A 25246-nucleotide genomic window follows, 5' to 3' on the forward strand; every position below is an offset into this window, starting at 1 on the left:
ACCCAACCCTAGGCCCATTTCCCACTGGGCCAGATAACAGATAAAAAAATCTCTTTCTCCAGATATTTTTCCATTCAAAGTGGATGGTAGATACAGATAAAAAAATATATCTGCCACAGATATTTCTTTTACCTGTGGTGGATATTTTTTTTATCTGTATCTACCATCCACTTTGAATGGAAACATATCTGGAGAAAGAGATTTTTTTATCTGTTATCTGGCCTAGTGGGAATGGGCCTTAATCCTAACCCTATAACCTCAGTAAAACTATGCCTAAAACTAACCCTAACCAGACCCGGTGCGCATTTCCGAACGCACCCTTTGATACACTCGGACTGAAACACCAGCAGAAAACACTCTCCCCACGGCACAAGGTGACGCGCTGTGTAATGTATATCTGCTATTGTACTGTATCTGCTATTGTACTGTATATCTGCTATTGTTTTTAATAGCCAAAGCAAACATCTAAATAAACGACACGGATGCTTTCCCGGTTTTAATGGGTTGAAGATAAAATCTCACTCTATATTATTATGTACAGTTTTTGTATAGTATATTAACAACCTGCATTATAGTATTATAATTATAGTAGTATTATGCGTATGAGCTGTTTGAACTTGTAAGAAAGAAATAAGGAACAAAGCACGTCCCTTATTCAGTTCAATAAGGGACACGTCCGTTAGTTTCCAAATAAAGGGACACCTCCTTGTGCCCAGGGACGCTTGTCAACCCTATACAGAAGCAATGTTGCTTTTGACAGCAAATTTTGATTTAGTTTTAGTCATAGTCTTTTGAATAAAATGTCATTTAGTTTAGTCATAATTTAGTCACTTGAAAATTTTTAGTTTTAGTCGACTAAATATCATAAGATTTTAGGCGACTAAATCTAGAGTTGATTTAGTCAGCTGAAATGTATTTTGGCAGGCCTTGATGGCATCGTAATGACTGATTTTAAGCTTGTTAGAGTGCTGAAAATAGCAGATCTACAAGCTCACAACGCGTCGCAGCCAGACATGTTGTGAGCTTGTAGATCAACTATTTTCAGCACGCAACACCTGAGAGCAACCAAACATAAAATGACTCTCTTCTCCACTAGTCCCTCCCTTTTAGTCTTTTTAAAATTTTAGTCTAGTTTTAATTTTGTTTGAAGAAATTGTCAATATATTTAGTCTTAGTTTTAGTCATCACAGCTTAATCTTTATTACGTTTTTATTTAGTTTTCGTCAGTGAAAAAAACGCAGTCGACAAACATTTAAGTCATAGTTTTAGTCGACGGAATCAACTCCGTACAGAAGAGGATCAGCTCATTAAGACCTACAGACAAGAGGCACATGCATGAAACAAGGGCACAATTCCCAGAAAAAATAAAATAAAAATAAAAAAACATTGTTTTTGGTTTTGTTTTGTTCTTTTGCCACACTAGCTGAAACAATCAGTAGAGGGCAAGGTTGGAGCTAGAAAAGAGACACAAGACTCTGTCTCTGTCCACCACTACAGCCAAGAATAGACTCTGTACAACTCAAGAAAAAGACTCATATTAGCCCATATCCACCTCAACAGTGGTCTCCAGGTTAGTTCCTATAGTATAGTGTGGTCCCTGGTTCACAATCAGTTGAAAGTCCCTGCCATTATGTCTATAAACGCTCTATATAAACGCCACTATTCTTAGGCTTTAGACAAACCTCAGTATGCTGGTAAAATACAAAAATAAAAATACATAAATCATATACAACAACATCCCAGCAAAATCCCAGTATCAAATATTCTTTAAATACAATCATATGTCATCACTGATTTAACATGTTGATTTCACTATAGCATTACACCAGCATTCACACAACTATTCCCTTCGCTGTGCTTTTAGTACAATATGTCCTGAACCGAGCCCATGGCATACAGTATACTTACAGGTGATACACCATGAAAATTCACTTTTCCTATTTTAAAACCTTTTTTTGGGGTCCCACTCGCACCTTCTATCCTCACAAAGTCCCATTTCAGACCGTTGTGTCTTTCTCTGGTTTTGGGAAGGTGGAGGTTAAAAGCATCCCACGGGTTCTCAAAACAGGCTGTCCAGATTTGCTGCCGTCGCTGACGTCATCGACGGCCGTTTTTGAAGAAAACATTTATTTTTTTTTCAAAAAAATGTTTCTTTTTCAAAAATGTTTTTTTTTTTTCAAACAATTTTTTTTTCAAAAAGATTTTGGGGGGGTGGCGCAGTTCAGCAAATGCTCTGAGAACCATTCAAAAATGAGAGGCTCTCTATTCAGGTAATTTAGTCTCAAACCTTTTGAAAAACGTTTTTGGGACATAAACAATATGACATAAATACTTTTTAAATGCATGGTGTATCACCTTTAAGCTCCTTACACAAATCTAAAATAGTATTTTCTCCAGATGTTTAAAGTACAGTAGCGACACATAAGCTTACAGTAGGCACCGTGACACCCGTAAAAAACAGCTTCCAGCATTTTCAATCAAACGACATATGAGAACTTTGAAACAGTAAACAAAACAGCTAATAGCTTTGAACTGTTTTTTTCCACCCTTCCTAACTCATGCCTTATGACAGACACTCATAATTAAAGAAATTCTGTCCACTCAACGTGCTATCAACGCTATGCTAGCCGATCATGACATTATACAGTAGTTGACCATTAATTGTCATACAAATAACTGAGATTAATTATTTAATTGTGTTATATATTTTTTGCATTGGTATAAAAAAACATACATTTATCTTTTCCTTTAGTCTTTGTAAACAGAAATTGCACAGGACAGGTATGTCAAATAACTTAAATACACAAAGAAATAACAATGGCCGCTACCAATAATCAAAATGAAAAATGTGCCCAAAACAGGTCATTTTATCCTTTGGAAACATTCAGAAGTAGCAGAAATAGCCGATCTACACGCTCACAACGGTGCATCGCGATTGTCGAAAATTGACAAAGCCCTTTCAACAGGATGCATTTGGTACAGATCAGTGGTAAAACAACTCAGACGCTCTAACGATCAACATAACCGCAATCATCTCAAATAACCGCAATCGGGCACAAAGTAATAACTGCGACAGACCTACAGCGGCTCGCTGGGCTGCACTGATCTCCGCTCAACCACTCCGCACCCGTGACTGCTTTTGAGACAGATGCACGTTAACAACAATCCATTCATAATTACCATTGAGCTCATTTAACAATCCATGACGCTAAACAATAGCTGCCATGGGACGCGATCATTTTTCAGCCCCTCACAAAATGGCATCCCCACAAAGACCACCCCCCCGTTGCAAAAGAATTTACAATGAACGCGAGCGACGCGAGTGTCTGTCTCGCTGGTTAAGTGACATCAGTCTGTCCATCTGTTAGGCCAGAGGGACTCACAGTGGCTCCTCACCTGCCTGACCAGAAAGCGCCATACATCAGGTGGGCTTACTGTGTGCAGCGTGTTTGGTACAACTGTGGCTATAGAAGGTGGGGGATTGAAGGCCGTGTGGCTCCATATCCGCGCCTGGCTGACTCCTCTCTCCTACTCGTCCCGACTGTCTGGAGCTGCGCTCAGTCCTCCGTGTCCGGCTGGACGCCCAGCATGGTGTGCAGCTCCTGAGAGGAGAGAGAGAACAGGGTTAGTTTAGCCTGATTTCAGACTCTACGCTGAGGCTTGAGTCTGAACTTGTGGCCATTCTATTTGATTGAAAAGGGGAGGGGATTTAAAATGTGAAATTCCCAATCACAAGAGATCTGGTGGGAGGGGTTGTGTTTGACTTTTGCACACAAAACATTCCCTCCTCCCCCTCCCCTCGATGACATGCACCAAACAGGTCATTGTCTTTGATGTTTAATTGATTAGAGAGAATCACTAACGAGCTATTCAACACTTGTATGGCTCAATCAATGACTGCAGTTCGGAGCCCTTTTGAAGTTCAAAGGGAGCAATTAAGAACTCTGGTGAGCCACGCAGCCACCCCTCCCTCCACTGTTTCTGTTGATTTTCAAAAGTTAGACGCGCCCCTCCTCCGCATTGCATTGATTTCATTGGTCGGTTTCGGTCGGTTTGAGAAGCTTTCGGTAGCAAGAGACACGTCATATGACACATCCAGACCAAGAGATGCAGTTCACTCAGAGAGTGGGCGGGTCTATTGGCTGGAGCCAGGCTAGGGTTAGTTATAGATAAGCTAAAAGTAACTCAAACTGGAATCACTGAAATAAGAATAACAAATTTGGCTTTGCAAAAACACGATGGCTAACTCAGACTGTATTGTGTTTTTACAAAACTAACTAAAAGAAAGTGATCGTAGAGAAAATGTCCATAGTTTTAGACATACGTACATAATTTAGCTGTGGCAGTTTTGAAGACTAAAATAGAAAGTGAGGCTATTTTCACTATTTCTCTGAGCTTATTAAATGTTGTCCCCGACTACCTCACATTACAATGAATAAAACCAAAAAATAGTATTTTCACTAATCAAAAACTAAACTACTATTAAGAGTCAAATCAAAATGAAATAAACATTAAAAAAGAAACGTCTCTATCGGGTTGAAACATCACATGTCCAAAACTGTTACTTTTCAGGAATCAAATTCAAAAGCAGCGAAAGCAGCAGATCTATAAGCTCAGAGAGCTTGCAGGTCTGCTACTTTTGATGTGTTTGTGTGACACTGTAGTGTGATCAAGTGGGGCGTTCATTTACGAAAAAACTAAAAAAAATTTTTTTTTTTAAATGAACAAAAACGCTTAGAATACAGAGATGAGAGGTTTCTGGCCGACGGCGACGAGACAAAACTTCATCCCAGAAGCTGCAGTCACCTGAGCGGAGAAGCCCAGCAGCTTCTGCAGGTCGCAGACGAAGCGGTAGACGTAGCGCTTGCCGGCCGTCTTGTGGATGATGTTCTTGTCGTAGTAGTAGCGAAGTCCGCGGCTCAGCTTCTCATAGTTCATCTTGGGCTTGTTCTTCCTCAGGCCCCAGCGCCGAGCCACCTGCACACACACACACACGCACGCACGCACGCACGCACACACACACACACACACACACACACACACACACACACACACACACACACACACACACACACACACACACACACACACACACACACACACACACACACACACACACACACACACACACAACACACACACACACACACACACACACACACACACACACACACACACACACACACGTACAGGCAGGGGTTACAGAGGGTGTTCGTGACAAATGCTTGCAATGGATTCAGAATCATTAAAAAAACCCTAGTTTGACCCTTCACATGCTACTTAAAGCAGATTTGTTGGGGGCATTCTTTTCCTTTATAGTATAGTGTATAGTAAGTGGATGAGACCCGAACTTTCAGCATATTTTTTCAATATGTTCCACCACTGGGATTTCTTAGGACTTTTGATATGTTATTACTAACATATTTATGAAACAAAACAAGTTGAAAGACTTTCTGTTGCAATTTGTGTGAGGTTAACCCCTTATGTTCCCTGGAATGCCTCCCAATTCTCACGCCAGAAGGAATATGTTGGGAAGAAAAGCCCCGTACGCACTCTCTTTATCGTCCTCTCAATTTGTGATAAGAATAAAAGCTACAAGTCGATGAGAAGCTCATGACATGACTGATACACACCTCGTCAGGGTCGGTGAGCTTGAACTCCCATCCGTCTCCCGTCCAGCTGATCACTGAGCTGCTGCTCTGGTCCGTCAGGAGCTCCAGCAGGAACTGCCACAGCTGGATGGGTCCGTTACCTAGGCAACAACAAGTGTTATTATAACAATACAGCACAGCTGGATGGGTCCGTTCCCTGGACCACAACAAGTGTTATTCATTACCGTGTGTTAGAACAATAGACTGTAGAAAAATATGGACGATGCGAAGCCATTGGTTTCTATTAGAGATGTTACCGATCAATCGGCAATGGATCGGATCGGGCCGATCAAAGCGTGATCGGTGATAATCGGTGGTTTAGATCAAAAGGTAAATTCACCAATCCGATCAGATCGGTGCATCCGATCAACCAGCCGTTCAGTATGCCCACTTGAGGCCATTTTGGGGTATTGATTTCCACAGTGTTGAAGGAATAATTAGTTACTGCTATGATAATAAATACATAGTAATGCTGGTAAATAACTATAAGGCAAATATATAAATGAATTCATGAGTGAATTAATTATTTAAAGTTAAAAAATTAACATTTAGAAAATATAAATAATATATAAATAATAAATTGATCGGATCGGTGATTGATCAGTATCGGGTGATCAAACTTTTGTGATCGGTGCTCGGTGATCGGTTCCAGAAAACCTGATCGGACCATCCCTAGTTTCTATGCAGCGCAAATGGCCCTTTCTACCCCTTGGAATGGGTGTGGCCATCATAGAATTGTAAAGGCATCAGAGATGCTATTGGCTGCCAACGGTCACGTGCAACCGCAGGGATACATGGGAGAATGTGGTCTGAGCCTCCCGAAATACAGCACACGAAGCCGGCTGGATCAGTTTAGTTGACCACGCCCCCCCGCAACTTTATAATTTATTTTAAAATAAATTGGACCACATTTCGACAAAACGAATATGATGGTGATTGAAAGGCAATTTTTAACTAGCGATAGGAACCATACAGTATTCATGAAAATGTTAATTAAGGTTAGAAAACGAAAAGGGAAAATGAATGGGATCCAATGGAGCACAATTTTTTTTGCGATCGGCTGGGGGGGAAAACAGCGCAACTAGCGGCCAATCATAGGAAGTTTTACTTCCCTATTGGAGTCATTTTAAATCGGCAGAACTATGCCCCTGGTTATAACAATGCAGCACAGCCGTTTCAAGCCATCTGTCCTGTGCAACAATACAGTACAGTATTTTGTCATGGTAAAAGGTGTTTGTTGGCTTTGTTTTTCTCTTTTTAACTTTTAAAATTAAAAAGAGAAACCCTGTTCGCTAAAGAAACTTGGCGTAGAAGGAAAAGCGTGGTTCAAGTACAAGTGCAACTCAGCTCCAGGGATGGGACGATATGAAAATGTCATGTCACGGTTATTGTATATTAAATAAAACGTGATTTATGATTTTATCGCGATAACCAAATATCCCCAACATCCATTATCCTGTGCCGGAACATTTTCAACAAAAAAGAAGGTGAACTACAAACTCACACCGCGTCGCAACACATTGTGAGTTGCGTTGTGAGCTTGCAGATCGGCTATTTTTCGGCAAAGAGATTTGGTAGACTAGAAAGTGAAAAAAGTATGTTTTTCACATCCATTTGACCAATTATAGAGGTTTCAAGTGGTACCGGATATGCAACTCGGCAAATAAAAGGTGAATTGATCCCAGTGCATGACGGAGGACGATATCACGATACATTTAAATCTCCATGATACGATTATTGTGAATCACGATAAACGATCATAACAATTATCGTCCCATCCCTGCAGAACAGAGGGTTCAACTTACTAGTGATGGGCAAGCCCGTTCATTTCAGTGAACAAATCATTTCGTTCACACTCGGTAATGATCCGTTCAAACGATTCGTTCACGTTCACCGTTCATATCACGACCGTGAAAAATACTAGCATTTTTATTACGTCGCACGTACAGCCCACTCTCCTGTCCTGTGTGCCGGGGACTATTAGGGGGAGGGGACAGGGGGGTGTGAACGAAAGCGTGAAGGAAACAGTTTAAAGGTTTTTTGATTGTGTTTCTATGTCAGCAATATCTGGCCAGCCATCATCAAAGAAAAGGTCCTTTTCACTTAACTGGAGCTGAGTTAGTCTGTTTTTCAGAGACTACTATGTCAGTGGTTCTCAAACTTTTTCATGTGAAGGACCCCCAAAATTATATGTATTTGGCCACGGACCCCCATCTCAAAATATTTTGTTCCAGGGACCACCCAGAAGCAACATTTGAGTTACAAACGTTCGCTTTAAAAATAGTAGTCAAAGATTTAATAGAGTCAAAGATTTGCACACATTTTCACAACTTTTTCAAAAATAGCAGATATACAAGCTCGCAGCGCGGCACTCGGTGCCGCGCTGTGAGCTTGTATATCTGCTATTTTTCCATAATTCTAGGCCTAATGGGTTAAGGAAATGAACGAATCGTTCACGATTCATCCTTGCGATCCGCTCTTATGAATAAATCATTCATCGCTACATCTTACCGGTGAAGCCTGCCAGCACAGCAGCAGGTATCACAGGCTTTCCCTGCTCCAGCAGCTCGCTCCTCTCCAGAACGTAGTCTTTGAAGGAGCGCTTCTGCTTGCCGAGGCCAAGGGGCGCTGCCGTGCCGGCGCTGCAGTCGTCGTCGAAGCCGTCGACGGACGGGACCGTCTGCATGTCCGCCAAGGACGACTGGCTGCCCCACGAGCGCAGACCCTCAAAGCTGTCCGAGCGCAGACCCTCAAAGCTGTCCACGCTCTCCATCGAACTCTGATCCGGAAGGGAAACTGCAAGAGATTATAATAGTGATGCGATGTTTAGCTTTCAGCTAGTACCTTTACGCTGGTTAGTATCATAGACTGTATAAAAGATATGGACAAAGCGAAGCCATTGGTTTCTATGCAGCGCAAATGACACAATATGGGTCCTTGGCATGGGTGTTGCCATCATAGATTGTAAAGGCACCGGAGGATGCTATTGGCTGCCAACGGTTACGTGCAACCGCAGAGCTACATGGGAGAATGTGGTCGGAGTATCCCGAAATACAGCACACGAAGAAGAGCACAGCCGGCTGGTATTAGTTTAGCTGGCCACGCCCCCCGCAACTTTATCATCAATTTTAACATAAATGGGACCTTATTTTCACAAAACGCATATAGGCCTAATCGTGATTGAAAGGCAATTTTTAACTAGCGATAGGAACCATAAAGTATTTATGAAAATGTTAATTAAGGTTAGAAAACGAAAGGGGAAAATGAATGGGGTCCAATGGAGAACAATTCTTTTTGCGATCGGCCGGGGGGGAAACAGCGCAACTAGCGGCCAATCATAGGAAGTTTTAGTTCCGTATTGGAGTCATTTTAAATCGGTGGAACTATGCCCCTGGTTAGTATACTATATGCCTATAGGGTTAAGTGGTTAAATAAAAAAGACATCATTTGAGAGCCAAACGTGCTTGTTTCAAAATGTTCAATTTTTTTTTTTTTTTAATGAATCATGGTTTAAATCAGTTGCTCATTTTGACAACCCCGATAATTATACAATTATTCTCTCTTAGCAAAACTAAATTGAGAACTGACACTTTAAGATTGTTTGTGAAAAAGGTAATGTAAAAAAGAAACTGGGTTCCAACAATAGGAGGAAATGTAGTTCAAGCTCTTGTTCATACTTGTCATTGGTTCAATATTTATAACACACGCACGCACACACACGCACACACACACATACACAATTACACACACACAGCCACGTTCACTTTAATTTTCATATTGTAATAGAGCTTCTAATTCTGAACGTGTTGAATCTTGACACAGACTAATCTGTATTAAATAGAGAAAAAAAAGAAGAAAAAAAGAAACCAATGCAAATGCAGAACTCCAGTAAGCTTGCCTTACATGTTTTGGACAGAGCAGTGGTGGTGGGGTAGTGCTGGGGGTAGGGGTGAGCGATATGGAAAAATACAATATCATGATATTTTCCCAAGCTGTATCACGATACACGATTTTATCACGATTCTTTTTCACGTTGGTTTCTATGGTTATTTTTCAAGTTACTTGACAAAAACTAGACTCTCTGGGTTCCTTTTGGGAGGTCTAATTTGAACTTTACAAGTATGTAATTCTGACAGTATACAAATGAAACCAAATGGACCCGTAAGGGTTCATTTGGTTTCATTTGTATACTGTCAGAGTTAAGTGGAGACCTTGACATTTTAAAGTTTGAGAACTACGGATTGAGACCAAAATGCAGGTTTAAATTGAATTCTGCAATGAATCTCTGTATTAACGATTAAACAGGATTTTTCCTCAAGGCTCCCTCAATTGTATCATGATATATACGATACCTCTGAAAAGGCATATCGTGGAGACATTGTATCGTCTCAACGATAATTATCACCATATCGCCCACCCCTAGCTGGGGTCAGGGTGGTGCTTACATGTTGTGGACAGAGGGGTGGAGGTGGTGGTGGTGGTGGTGTAGTGCTCAGGGTGGTGCAGTGGCTCTGGACTCTCAAACAGCTGTCTGAGCAGACTGCTGCTGCTGCTGCTGCTGCTGCCTGGCACCGTCATGGAACACTGGCTGTCAGGGAGGAGGCTGTCTGTGGACACAGGTAAGGCTGTCACGATATGACATTTTACGTGACGATTGATTGTCACTCAAATAATTGGCGATTAACGATTTAATTGTGTTTTTGTCGTTGATAATTACATTTCTGTTTGGCTTTTAGGCTTTGAAGTTGTACATGGTAGATAATGACACATAACCTAAATATACAAAGAAATTACTGACATATTTGACAACTTACTACTTAAAAAATAACTTTGATAGTGGAAATAGCAGATCTACAAGCTCACAACGCGCCGCGATGCGACGCGTTGTGAGCTTGTAGATCTGCTATTTCCACTATTTCGGACATTTTTCAACATTCACAATTATGACGATTATGACAAAATAATTGCGATAATGTCAAATAATCACGATTAGACTATTATGTAATAATTGTGACAGCCCTACATGAGAGGGAGTGGGTTGTTGGCGGATTTACCACTGTTTCAGGGTTGTGGCACGAGGCGAAACAACCCACGACCCTCGAATGGTAAATTGCTTTTCAACCACTTCTACCATATAAATGAAAGAAAACACAGTTGTAACGTGCAAATGTTACAACTGCAACACAACAGTGGGCGGGGTCCATGAGCCAACTCAAGGTTGTTGACTGGTTTACCACTGTTTTAAGCCAATCAGAATCCAGTATCTGAACATGTGACCACAAAAAGTGGTAGAAAGGCCATTTCAAGCTCATTGAAAAGTAACACATTTGTTGTTGTCGGGTGGAAACCTTGTATGTCCAAAACAGTTCGTTTTGTATTAATCATTTTTTAAATGATTTAAAACTAGCGAAAATAGCCGATCTACAAGCACACACCGCCTGCCGCTAGGGATGGGTATCGTTCACCTTTGAATCGATACGATACCTTTTTCGATACCTGGGAATCGATACGATACCCTTTTCGATACCATTTTCGCTACTTTTTATTTAAGTTTAACTTCAACACGGAAAGAGTGGTGACTCGCTGGCTGCTGCGGTAGAGCAGAGGTGATGATGATCTCACAGTGTGGCGGAGCGGAGAGTATAGACGTTTGATCATAATAATAATAAACATTATAGGCTATTGTCGGCTATTTTCCCCAGTAACGAGTGTAGCCTACTAAAGCAGTCATTAAACTCTCAGTAGCTCAACTGTTACAGATGCAACCGGCCAGGGGTGCGTTCCAGAGTATCGGAACGAGGTATCGTTCGTTTTTACGTGAACCGATACCCGATAGTATCGACGTCATGCGATCGATACCATTAAAAGTATCGCAGACGATACCCATCCCTACCTGACACCTAACGGCTGAGAGGCGTGGTGCCTCTCAGCCGTAACCACAGGCTTATTGCTTCATTGTAACCTTGCGGTAAATTGAGTATACTGTAAATGCAAAGGTTCCCCTGTATGCAGTATGCATGATGTAGAGCAGTTTTTCCTCAAATGGGGATACTTGTACCCCTAGGGGTATGTGGGGGTACTGCAGGGGGTACATGAGGAAAAACTAGAAAATGGGAACATGTATTTTACTGTTATGGTTAATGATAAAACATTGACAGAGATGGTGTGAACCTGCTCATTTGTAGATTTCTAAACCAAATTACATCAATTACTTGACTAGTAGTGGCTGTTATTGAATAGAGAGCAATGTTTATTTGACATTTATGCTATTTTATTTTGAACGTATTGGTATTGGAACTGGACTTTTGATGTACATTTTGCTGTAGTCTGGGGAAGGGGGTACTTGTAGTCAGGGGAAGAGGGTACTTGTAGTCAGGGGAAGGGGGTACTTGTAGTCAGGGGAAGAGGGTACTTGTAGTCAGGGGAAGGGGGTACTTGTAGTCAGGGGAAGGGGGTACTTGTAGTCAGGGGAAGAGGGTACTTGTAGTCAGGGGAAGGGGGTACTTGTAGTCAGGGGAAGAGGGTACTTGTAGTCAGGGGAAGGGGGTACTTGTAGTCAGGGGAAGAGGGTACTTGTAGTCAGGGGAAGAGGGTACTTGTAGTCAGGGGAAGAGGGTACTTGTAGTCAGGGGAAGGGGGTACTTGTAGTCAGGGGAAGGGGGTACTTGTAGTCAGGGGAAGAGGGTACTTGTAGTCAGGGGAAGGGGGTACTTGTAGTCAGGGGAAGAGGGTACTTGTAGTCAGGGGAAGGGGGTACTTGTAGTCAGGGGAAGGGGGTACTTGTAGTCAGGGGAAGGGGGTACTTGTAGTCAGGGGAAGAGGGTACTTGTAGTCAGGGGAAGGGGGTACTTGTAGTCAGGGGAAGAGGGTACTTGTAGTCAGGGGAAGGGGGTACTTGGCAATGGAAATCAGTGTAAGGGGGTACTGCAGCCAAACAAGATTGAGAACCACTGATGTAGAGAATAAGGTTCTGGATGGATCAGTGTAAATGCAGTCTAAGGTTCTGTAGGCCTGTTCTCACCAGCACAGCTCATCCAGTTCATCAGATCAGGAACGACACAGCTGAGCGTCTCTGAGTTCACCACAGTTTCCTGGCAACCTGCAGAAGGACCATTGTTATCACAGAGAACAAACTTTGTTTAAAAAATAAAAGTTGATATAAAGCTAGACCACTGCTTCTCAGCCAAAATAAAGAACGCAGGGGGGTGGTGAGAACGCTGAAGAGCGATCTTCGGTGCTTAAATGGAAGACTACAACTCAAAAGATATTCTCAAAAGGCATGTTGAGAAGCCAGTGCTGTAAATATATATATTTTTTTGCTTACTCGAATGGGACGATAAGCGATGTTATCGTTTATCGCGATAAAAAACACTCACGACAATCGTAGTGTGGAGATTTAATTTATCGTGAAATCGTCCTCCGCCATGCATTGGTCATGCACTGCAAGCTCACGACGCGTTGCGTTGCGATGCGTTGTGAGCTTGTAGATCTGCTATTTTTTTTGGCAAATGTTCCGCCCCAGGATAATGCACGTTGGGGATATTTTGATTATCGCGATAATATCGTAAATCGCGATTTCTTTGGTCACAATAATCGTGATATGACATCTTAACACTTAAGTTGCAATGAATTATTCTCTTTGAAGGTCCAAGATGCCATGGTCTCCATAGACTTCCATGTAATTAATAGTGCATGGATCGTGCACGTCCATGCCTAGATCATGCACCACGTGTGTGCACTGTTCACAGCTTTCAAACAAAGAAATCCGCTTGGAAATCCGTTCAGGCATTCATGATTTAGCAGCCATTATGTTTTCTTCAGATGTAAACAAACATGGCTGCCATGTTTGAAAGAATGGGTTGGTATGGGGGTTAAACATGCAATTTCGCAATCGCGATCATGCCTATTACATTTCTGGAGGTCCAAAAAACTTTTTGGGATTTTTTTTTTTTGTTGAAAAATATTTTTTTTCTTCAAAAACGGCCCAAACTCGGGAAACTCAGGGTTGGCGCCAGAAGTGTTATGGTCCCATCCCATCCCTGCTTTACCTCTCATCATCTGGTCCAGGTGTTCCCACAGGATGTCTCCCACAAAGTCGGGGGCCAGCTCCAGGAAGCGCTCCTTGCCCAGGTCACACAGCTCCTGTCCGCTCATGTCAAACCTCAGGTAGTCCAGGGCGGCCAGGCTGAACTCCCCCACCGCCCACTGCAGCCACTGCTGCACGTGCTGCCTGCTCCACCTGCGCGGGTCTACGCAAACAACATGGGTTATTAGAGTTGGGTCATTAAGTAAAACTGACGGAATAACTAAAACTAGAATTGGAAGAAAAACTCAACTGAAATGTCCCTCCCCCCCAAAAAAAAAACAATAACCTACTGAAACTGTATTGTGCGCTAACAAAACGACCTAAAACTAACTACAGCGTAAGGACTCACTGTTGTTGATGCCGAAGCAGCGCTGCACCTTGTGGAAGCCGGTGAAGCTGTCCTTCAGAGCCTGGCTCATCACGGCCTTGCTGCACGGGGTCAGCAGAGGGACGGAGCAGGGGTTCACGTCTACTGGAGGGGAAACAACTCATTACACCAGGGTCTCTGGAACACTCACATTTCAAGTTCTCCCCCTTACTGTAACTGTAGTTAAAGGGATATTTCACTTTCGAAAAAACGTTTGGTAATTTTATCATCTAATCAGGCTTTCATGAACACCCTGAACCGATTTTAATCTGCTTGATTCAATATTTAGATATTTGATGTAAATGTTATCCAGGAGGACAGCCCCATACACACCCATTGTAACTTCAAACTCCATTTTAACCATGATAGATTCATTAAAAGCAATACCCTCCTAATACGTGAGCAGGTCGTGTTTTTTCGATAGCTTTTTTTTTTTCTCTTCATTTTATTTTTAATAATTCTTTGGGAAAATGGAAAATAAGTAAGTACAATAAAGGATGAAAAATGTTATAAAAAACACGGCCTGCTCACCAGTTTTGGAATATTTTTCAAAGGCAAATATTTTACTTTTACTCCACTATAAATATTTGAAAACTGGTTTGTATTATTATTACAAAACCACTTCAGACCTACAGTATATGTATACTTTGGTAATTTGAAAATGGTTGATCTACAATAGGGTATTGATACTTTTGCTTCAGTAAAAAAAAAAAAAAAAAAAAAAAAATGGGGGCGCCAGCTGGCCTAACGGTCCAGGCGCATACCACATAGGCTCTGATGCATGACAGCGCGTCGCGGGTTCGAATCCCAATCCCGACTATCTTTCGACTATCATCTCTCTCCCCATGTCTGTCTATGGTGACAACGTCTCTCTCCCCATCTCTCTCCCCATGTCTGTCTATGCAGGGGTCGGCAACCCAAAATGTTGAAAGAGCCATATTGGACCAAAAAAACCCAAAACAAATGTGTCTGGAGCCGCAAAAAATTATAAAAGTCTTATATATTGTCGTTGTCGGGTGGAAACCTTGTATGTCCAAAACTTCGTTTCGTATTTATCATTTAAAAAATGAACTAAACTAGTGAAAACAGCCGATCTACAAGCACACAACGCCTCGCACCGCGAGGCGTTGTGTGCTTGTAGATCTGCTGTTTTCACTACTTTTGTGCGTCAGTCTTGAATGATGAAGCAGAGCTTTACTTTGCGGGGGGAAAAAACATACAAATTTGAAACTTGGAGATACAAGGTTTCTGCCCGACAGTGACGATAAAAAAAATTGTTAAAACAATTCAATTTTCATAAATCTTTGAAAAAGCTCCAGGGAGCCACTAGGGTGGCGCTAAAGAGCCGCATGCGGCTCTAGAGCCGCGGGTTGCTGACCCCCGGTCCATGGTGACAACGTCTCTCTCCCCATCTCTCTCCCCATGTCTGTCTATGGTGACAACGTCTCTCTCCCCATGTCTGTCTATGGTGACAACGTCTCTCTCCCCATGTCTGTCTATGGTGACAACGTCTCTCTCCCCATCTCTCTCCCCATGTCTGTCTATGGTGACAACGTCTCTCTCCCCATGTCTGTCTATGGTGACAACGTCTCTCTCCCCATGTCTGTCTATGGTGACAACGTCTCTCTCCCCATGTCTGTCTATGGTGACAACGTCTCTCTCCCCATGTCTCCCCATGGTGACAACGTACCCTGCAGTCCACAGTCCAGCCCAGAGGGAACCTCCTGCTCCTCGTCTGTGGACAGGTAGAAGCTCATCAGTGGGGACGTCATGGAGTCCTCACACATGTCCAGCGCCAGCTGCCTCTGTCAACAACACAACACAGGGATAAAACACCAGTAAGTACTGCCTGAAGCTCACAAGTCCCCCTGGACAAGAGGGACTGACTCTTGAAACTTATGAGTATTCATGAGTTTCAAATGCCTGCCACGTGTTTCAAAACAGCAACAGGGCTAATGCCTCATTCACACTACAGATATATAGTTGAACGTTTTGCTTGATAATTCAATGTAATCTCAATGGAAACCAGCTTTAAAGGCTGGATTCCAAGGAGAGCCGACACGCCCAGCCTTTAAAGCTGGTTTCCATTGAGATTACATTGAATTACCAAGCAAAACGTTCAACTATATATCTGTAGTGTGAAGGCTGGTTCTTGTAAAGGAGCACTTGTTTTCGGTGATGACGACGGAGGCGCGCCGTCTCAGGCGACCTTGATCCACGTGAGACACCGCCGAGTGAGCGATTGCGAAGGTCTCATGAGCCGACTCAGCGCCGTTACAAGTTGTAAACCAGGCGGCCAGAATAGTAAATCTTCTTCCCCCCCGACTTTCGGATCCAAGTGAACACAGCAGAGAAATCCCTACCTCCGGTTCAGCCAATCAGAAGCTTCCGCAGGCGGGTCTTGCCTTACCCATGTTTTGATACACGCATACCTGCCATGTTGGGGACCAACAGGTGTGTTAGTTCTACACCAATCAGAGTTATCAGACACATTAAAACACCTGTGTTGGTCCCCAACATGGCAGGAGTGGGACTACATTTGAAACTCATGAACCTGAGGTAGTCTAGGACATGGAAACTTACAGATTGAAGCTTTAACACGTAGGATTTTTCAGCGTATACCTACTACCAACACACATTGTTTTGTCAAACCGAAGATGAAAGACGATCAAACTAAAATCGCAAAAACCATACTCAAACAATAATGGCGGGCATAGCTGAGTGGTTAGTAGCGAGTCGACCTGGGGAGCCAGAGGCCCTGGTTGTCCCAGGTATGATTCTAATAATCAATAATTGCTCCCGAGCGCCGTAGAATCCAATGGCTGCTCACTGCTCCTAGAATGGGTAAATGTAGATTTCACACAATGTGCAAATATACAGTGACAAAAAGAACAAAACAAGGTTCACTGGCTTCCTTCAAAACAGCCCCGAAAATTCACTTTTCCGGAGGCAAAAAGGGGAGGTAATTATCACTTCTCCCTTTTCTACTCTGTACATTTACTGTGTTTTATACTTGTGATGATACTGAATGTTTGGTGTTGATGTGGATGAATTGAATCATAGGAACCCAATGGAAACAAGACAGCAAGGACCTTTTGGATCATTTTAGATATTGTTTTACTGTAACACAGAGTGGGGACTATTCTACAGCTGGATGGAGAACCAACCTGTTTATTGAATTATTGAATGCTTTAACCAGTGAAAAATAGCAGATCTACAAGCTCACAGCGCGGCACCGAGTGCCGCGCTGCGAGCTTGTAGATCTGCTATTTTTGAAAAAGTCGTGAAAATGTGTGCAAATCTTTGAATATAAGTATTTTCAAAGCGAACATTTGTAACTCGAATTTTGCTTCTGGGTGGTCCCTGGAACTAAATATTTTGAGATGGGCGTCCGTGGCCAAATACATGTCATTTTGGGGGTCCTTCACATGAAAAGGTTTGAGAACCACTGACATAGTACTATAGTAGTCTCTCAAGAACAGACTAACTGAGCTCCAGTTAAGTGAAAAGGACCTTTTCTTTGACGATGGCTGGCCAGATTGCTGACATAGAAACATAGGTTTTTACAAAAAACCTTAGAAGGATTCAAAAGACACTCATAGAATCGGGTCAAAATTCAAATTTTCACGATTTTTCAAAAATAGCAGATCTACAAGCTCGCAGCGCGGCCGTGCTGCAAGCTTGTATATCTGCTGTTTTTCAATAGTTAAAGCATAAAATAATTATACACAATAATGTGTACCCGTTCTGAATGGGTTGTTAAACGAGAGTGAAAGATAGTGATCACAGGGTAAACAACATAGCGGCGAGGCCGCTCCTTTTCTGTCAACCGTATAGAGCCTCTTATCTGTCACCATTAGTCAATAAGAAACAGCCCTGCTCTCCGTGTGCCAACTGATGCATGCTGGGAGGAACTCGCTGAAGAAAGAGGACCATATTTGGTCGTTCCTGTTGCATGTGCGCTCGCTCTCCAACCTGGCCTTGAGGCAGCATAGCTGTGTGGGCGTGTGTGTGTGTGTGTGTGTGTGTGTGTGTGTGTGTGTGTGTGTGTGCGTGTGTGTGTGTGTGTGTGTGTGTGTGTGGCAGCGTTTATTATGGCGTTGGCAAGAGAGAGAGGATAGAGAAAGTGTGAGAGAGAGAGAGAGAGGGAGGGAGGACTGCTTTATGTGGGAACATAAACAACATTCTCTTTGAACCGTGCTTTAACTCCTGCCCACACACAGAAGAATAATGGTTCTTAAATGGTGCTTTAATAGGCTATAATGGTTCCATTAAGAGCCATCGCCTACTAAAGAACCATTTTATGTAGTGTATGTGTATGCTTTTTGCATGGTTCTTTGAGACACCTTTAATCACTTGAACCCTAGTATCCCAATTGTGTGTCTTAAAAGGTGAACATTCGCTGAGCTGAGATTTGACGTCTGCTGTTTCAGACAAAAAAGATTTGGTGTAGACTCAGAGGGCCGGGAGCCCTGGGAGACAGCGGTTGATGCGTATAGTGGTGGTCCTCGGTCTGAAAGGTTCTTTCGGAAACCAAAAAACGATTCCTCTCTATCTATATGGCATCACTCTGACGTTTGGGTTCCATTTGGAACCTTTATTTTTCAGTGTGTACTTTGTTGGGTTAGATAGAGACAGGTTGGTTCCTGCAGTCATCTTTTATACCAACTAACTTGCATGACAACACAAGCCAAACCAACATTCTATCTACTGATGCTGTGTCTCTGTCTGTCTGTCTGTCTGTCTGTCTGTCTGTCTGTCTGTCTGTCTGTCTGTATATCTCTCTGCCGCAGTCTGTCTCTATCTCACAGAGCGTGTGCGTGCGTGCGTGCGCGTGTGTGTGTGCGCGTGTGTGTGTGTGTGTGTGTGTGCAAGCGTGTGCGAGCGCGTAATAAGGTGTGTTCCAGCAATCATCTTTCATATCAACTAACTGCACGTCATCACAATGCAGGTCAGGAGCAAGCCAAACCACGCTGCAGTGCAACATTCTATCTACTGATGCCATCTGCAGTATGTCTCTGTCTCTCTGTCTTTCTCTGTCTGTCTCTCTCTCTCTCTCTCTCTCTGTCTCTGTCTCTCTGTCTGTCTCTCTCTCTGTCCCTCTCTGGAGGAGTATAGACAAAAGGCGTAGGATATCGTCGTTGTCGGGCGGAAGCCTCATATCTCCAAGTTTCAAGTGTTTCGCAAAGTAAATCCCTGCTTCATCATACAAGGCTGTCGCACAACAGTAGTGAAAACAGCAGATCTACAAGCACACAACGCCTCACACCGCGAGGCGTTGTGTGCTTGTAGATCGGCTGTGTAGATCGGCTGTTTACAATAGTTTAAATCATTTTTAAAATGATAAATACAATACTGGCTTTCAAGCAGTTTCAAGGGGCACACTTGACCCTTCTCAGGGGCACACCAAAGGTCCCCAGGCACAGTGGTTGAGAAACACTGCCCTAAGGATCATAAAAAACCTTGAACCATTACTATTGCAATTTCTTTTGGGTCAAACCTCAGATTGACTAGCCTACAGCAGGGCTTTTTAAAGTCCTAATTCGTCGTGCCAGAGTGCCGCACGCAAAAGTAGCGAAAACAGTCGATCGACAAAGTTGACCCTTCGTGAGCTTGTTGATCTGCTATTTTCACTCTTTCCGAAAGATTTCTAACGTGTGTGGGTTTCATACGTTTGGAACCAATGGAAAGTCTGGACAACATGGGGATGAAATCATTCCACCATTCTGGCAACAGAATGTGGAAATGTGGAATGTGGACCAGATCAGTGGCCTTGTGGTTAGAGTGTCCGGCCTGGGACTGGGATGTCGGGGGTTCGATCCCCTGTCGAGTCATACCTAAGGCTGTAAAAAAGTGACCCAATGCCTCCCTGCTTGGCAGGTAGCACTCAGCATCGCAGGTTGGATTGGGGATCACCACTACTGATTTTCCAAGCGCGGCACGGCTTGGCACAGCTGCGGCTTACCGCTCCAAGAGATTTGTCAAATGCGGAGAACAAATCTTGCATACAGCAACGTATGTGACAAATAGTAGGAATCTTAATCCACGCTCCCGCCAGCCGTCAAAACGGTGCGACTAACTATCCTCATTCAAAACCACCGTAGAAGAGCACCCGCCCGCAATTTACAACATGAATTGGCAAGTCTTTTAGCTTGCCAGTGCCGCCAGAGGATTACATCCCCCCCACTCCATCGTCTTGTATGTGTCCTGATTATGAATTGAATACATAGGACTGCAATGGAAACAAGCCCTCGAGGTTTGATTTTTTGTGTTATCCTTTTAGCATTGCTATTTTTTGATTGTTTGCAAAGTGTTTTAGGAGGATTCTAGCGGACAGCATGGGTATGTGGTTGCCAAGGGGACTGACTGGAACACACTGACTGACTGAATGCACGTGTTTCTCTTTGAAGCCCCGCTGACGACCAAGGCCTGGAGCAGTCACTGCTGGGAGCACAACCCTCATGGGTTCTTTCTACTTAAAGGGCCAGTTCAGCCCTGGGGCAACCAGATCTTATTTTATTGTTTTTTGCGACACGATCAACACAATCCTGAGTTATTTTTTTGTGTTCAATCTGTGTTTTGAGATATTTTAGTATTTCAGCATGAATGATGATGCATTTTGCATCATATGAGTCATCATGCTGCATCATAAAATAACTCAGGATTGTGTTGATCGTGTCCCAAACAACTATAAAATAAGATCTGGTTGCCCCAGGGGTGAACTGGCCCTTTAAAGGGATATTTCACTTTCAAACATGTTTGGGGGTCATTTTAAGCAATCCATTTTTTATCATTTGTTTGGCAAAAAAGAAAAAAGGAGAATAAAATGAACGAAAAAAAGTAATTGAAAAAACACGTCCTCCTTGTGCATTAGTAGGCCAATATCAGTCACCACAACATTTTCAATGAATCTAACATGGTTCAAATGGAGTTCTAAGTTACCATGGGTTTACTGTATTATGTACAGTAAGGGCTGTGTCTGATTAAATGAATATCAGATATCTAAATACTGAATGAAGCAACTTAAAAACTGTCAGGGATGCTCCCAAAAGCCAGAGTAAACGTTAAAATGACCCCGACACAAGTTTGGAAGTGAAATATCCCTTTAAGAAAAAATTATAAAAATGCATTTCAAGTACCAAACGTTAAGGCACTAATTTCAAGTTTTCAAGATAAGTACAAAACAATCTTCTCATAAGAGAGAGAGAGAGAGAGAAGGAGACAGGCGGCAGCCAAGGACGCTTAAAGAGAAAGATAATTGGCAACAAGCAGTCTAGCTGCGCTGTTGAGGGGAGATTGAAACACGCTAACGAGGCATTCGACCACCTGACACCCAGGAGCTCAGCACGGCAGCCTGGGACCCCACTAACTAACACACGCGCACGCACGCACGCACGCAGGCAGGCACGCACACACACACACACACACACACACACACACACACACACACACACACACACACACAGAGGGAATCTATCACAGGTTTGGGTGGCGTGTATGTTCTGCATGAGGAAAGACACAAATTCAGAGTGAACATTTGGGTCCACGGCCAAATATACTGTAGGTAGATTAAATGTCTTCTAAATCCAAAGATTTGAGTTAAAAATTTTGAATTTGGGTCTTTCTTTGCTCATGCTAGATGCAGAATAGATACACGCTACCCAAACCTGTGATATAGATTCCCCTCCTCGCCACACACACACACACACACACACACACACACACACACACACACACACACACACACACGGTATGAGCTTGTAGATCGTCTGTTTGCACTTAGTTTTATAATTCATGCATGGAATTTGTTTGATATTCTTAATGCATTTATTACATTATTTTCATTTCACCGAGTTTGTCGATGGTATTAGATCCCCTCCCCCCCTTTGTTAAATAAATAATTCAAAAGAAAATGTATAGGAATCACAAAATGAAGGGATATTTACTAGTGTGACCCATACCATGAAAATGTGTCTGCGACCCGCATGTGCAGGCTGCCCACCCACTGTGCACTGCTATAAGGTGTTTGTTCAGTGGTCTCTGCTGGATATTTCTCCTGTGAATTGTGGCAGTTGCTGTTGTTCAAACGTACCGTTTTGCAACAATCGGGCCGCAGAGAATGTCAAACGACGCCTGATTTAGGCCCAAAATGTGAAAAGTGTCCCTTCATGTATAATGTTACAGCCTAGTAGTTCTTACTATGGAGCATTCCAGAAAGGCCATGACGAAATACTAGAAATGACATGGCATTAGAAATGCACATCAAAATATGAGCATCAGGGTTCCCACACACCTTAACCAATTCATTTCCAAAACTTTTCCAGAATATTTAACCCGATTTCCAGGACTATTTAACAATAATTCAGCTCAATAACGAGTCGCTTACTCCTATACACAATGCCCAAAAGACAGGTAGTGTATGCCAGTGGTTCTCAACCTTTTCAGGGCGTGACCCCTGAAATAATCATATTTGAACTGGCTTTGAACTGGCTCTTAGTGCCCTGACGATTACTAAGAGTTGAGGAATTTTTGAGTTGAGGAATTTTTTATTGTGAAAATAGCCGATCTACGGCTATTTTCACAATTTCTGCCTCTAATATTTGACAATTTGGCCAATGTTTAATTTGTCATTTCAGAGGTATTAACAAAATCAATAACCAAAGACAATGCATAGCTATTTTTTTCCAGGACCTTCCAGGACCCTTGATCAATTCCAAAACTTTTCCATTACTGGAAAATATTTTTTCTAATTTCAAAATATTTCCAGGAATTTCATGACCGTGGGAACAAGCAGTCTAGCTGCGCTGTTGAGGGGAGATTGAAACGCGCTAACGAGGCATTCGACCACCGGACACCCAGGAGCTCAGCACGGCAGCCTGCTGGGACCCCCACTAACTAAAACACGCACGCATGCACGCATGCACGCATGGAGGGAATCTGGAACCCTGGAGCATGAACCATGCTAGTGATCAAACACACACACACGCACGCACGCACGCACGCACGCACGCACGCACGCACACACACACATACACACACACACACACACACACACACACACACACACACACACACACACACACACACACACACACACACACACACACACACACACACACACACACACACACACACACGCACACACACACCAATGCTACCTTGATCATGGAGTGGAGGCCAGTAGATCTCGGGGTGGTTTGGTCCATTCTGTAGAAGTCACACATGTTGGATTCTGAAAACAACAACATCATGTTAGCCTACATCAGCATTGACACGACAGCACCCCAATCACTTCTAAAGCCTTCAGGATTATTTAGAGTTCAGATATCGCTCACGGGAAGCTGTTTCTGGCATAAAACAAAGCAACTATTAAAGAAGCAATACATGTATAACTGACATGAAATGGTTTTGTGACTAACTCCACAGTTTACATTTCACTGGTCCACAACGTCGGGTTCGTGGACCACCAGGGGTCCAAATGGACCCGTTACGGGTTTGTAACTCTGAGAGTGTACAAATGTCAAATGGAACCAAATGAACCCTTATGGATAAGGGTCCATTTGGTTGCATTTGTACACTATCAGAGTTATGTGATCACTGGGTATTTTACAGTGTAGATTGGGGTCCCAGGGATAAAAAGGGTATCAAATGGGGGTCCTTGTCTTGTGCAGTGGTTCTCAAAGTGGGGTCCAGGGGTCCTAGACAGGGTACATCAGGGGTACATCGGCTATTTGAAAATAGCAGATCTACAATCTCTCAACACTGATGTGACGAGCTATGTAAAACCGCTGTTTTCGAGTCTTGGGGAGAAAAATATATATTTGGTATATTTTTGAAACATTAACAATCGGCCGGCCCCTGGCGCAAAATGTTTTCAGATCAGATGGGGCCAAATAATATATGAAATGTGCGGGTCCTTGACATGAAAAAGTTTGTATAGTGTATATATAATATAAATATATATATATATATAGGCCTATATCTTTTTTTTTTTTTTTTTTTTACACTGAATTTGTGCTTGGTCTACCTACGTTTTGTTTTCTTAATTTATGTCTATGCATTTAATGTAGCCTATTAATTGATGTTGATTTACTGCCCGCTTATTGTAAGTCGCTGTGGAGAAAGAGCGTCTGCCAAATGCCCAAAATGACTTTTTTCTATTGATTAGTCACGCCATGGAGACTTAATTGAGTTCAATAATATTTGTAGTTTTTTGTCGCATTCCTAAGACAAAAATGTGATAACAATAAATGTACCCCCATTGATTCCGGATGGGGACCCGTTTCGAAACGGGTCCCCCCATCCGGAATCAATGGGGGTACTCAGCGTTCAATCAAATTATTGTCTTAGGAATGCGACAAAAAACTAAAAATATTATTGAACTCAATTAAGTCTCCATGGCGTGACTAATCAATAGAAAAAAAAGTCATTTTGGGGGTGAACTACTCCTTTAATGAGTTCTATAGCACTTCAAGTAACAGTAACACTTTAATATCATTTGCCTTAACATTATAATGAGTTGTCATCATAGCCTACACAATGTAGGGCACAGACAGTGGGCCATCACTGTGTAACTGTATAGCCTATGGCTATTAGTAGGCTGGCTATAAAGTTAACACACGCAAACGATTCCATTATTACCCAATCAAACTTAGCAGTTCCCCGAAATGACTCACTGCGCTCTCTCTGTGTGTGTGTGTGTGTGTGTGTGTGTGTGTGTGTGTGTGTGTGTGTGTGTGTGCGCGCGCGTCCGTGCGCGTCGCGATACGTTGAAGAACAATTGTTTGTACAGCCTAATCTCTGTCTGATGAGGCACAACTTGTTGTGTGCTGTCATCACCTCTACAGTTAACACTCACATGCACACACAATATAACCCGAAGATCTGAAACCTTTAAATGAATCTATTGAAGCATAAATCACAATATAACTAACCGATATCTGACTTTATGCGCGGGGATAATGCTGTACAAAGACAATTGCTCACGTTAAGGACATAAATACACTTACCCTTAATTATCCTTAGCCAAAAGCTTCAATAGCAGGAATTCAAAGCTTAAATTATTAATAATAATAGACTACAATAGAATCTCGGTGCGATGTAGTTTGTGTGTGTGTATGTGTGTGTGTGTTCTGCTTCTTG

At 42.7% G+C, this 25246-nt stretch overlaps 1 protein-coding gene across 1 annotated transcript; it reads right to left on the reverse strand.

The window, feature by feature from the left end:
• Positions 1-254: 254 nt before the first annotated feature.
• ets2 (v-ets avian erythroblastosis virus E26 oncogene homolog 2) lies at positions 255-25246 on the reverse strand. The gene is made up of 12 exons (XM_080748418.1): positions 25114-25246; positions 23263-23336; positions 15795-15909; positions 14087-14206; positions 13700-13900; positions 12673-12750; positions 10097-10258; positions 8163-8447; positions 5634-5752; positions 4807-4977; positions 1275-3602; positions 255-721 (listed from the first exon to the last, which is right to left on the reverse strand). Exons 2-11 carry the CDS (start codon positions 23326-23328, stop codon positions 3558-3560), a joined length of 1362 nt encoding a protein of 453 aa, XP_080604544.1. The 5' UTR covers positions 23329-23336; positions 25114-25246; the 3' UTR covers positions 255-721; positions 1275-3557.

Source organism: Nannobrachium achirus, assembly GCF_963921795.1.
Source record: "Nannobrachium achirus genome assembly, chromosome: 19".
In the NCBI taxonomy this organism is placed as follows: domain Eukaryota; kingdom Metazoa; phylum Chordata; class Actinopteri; order Myctophiformes; family Myctophidae; genus Nannobrachium; species Nannobrachium achirus.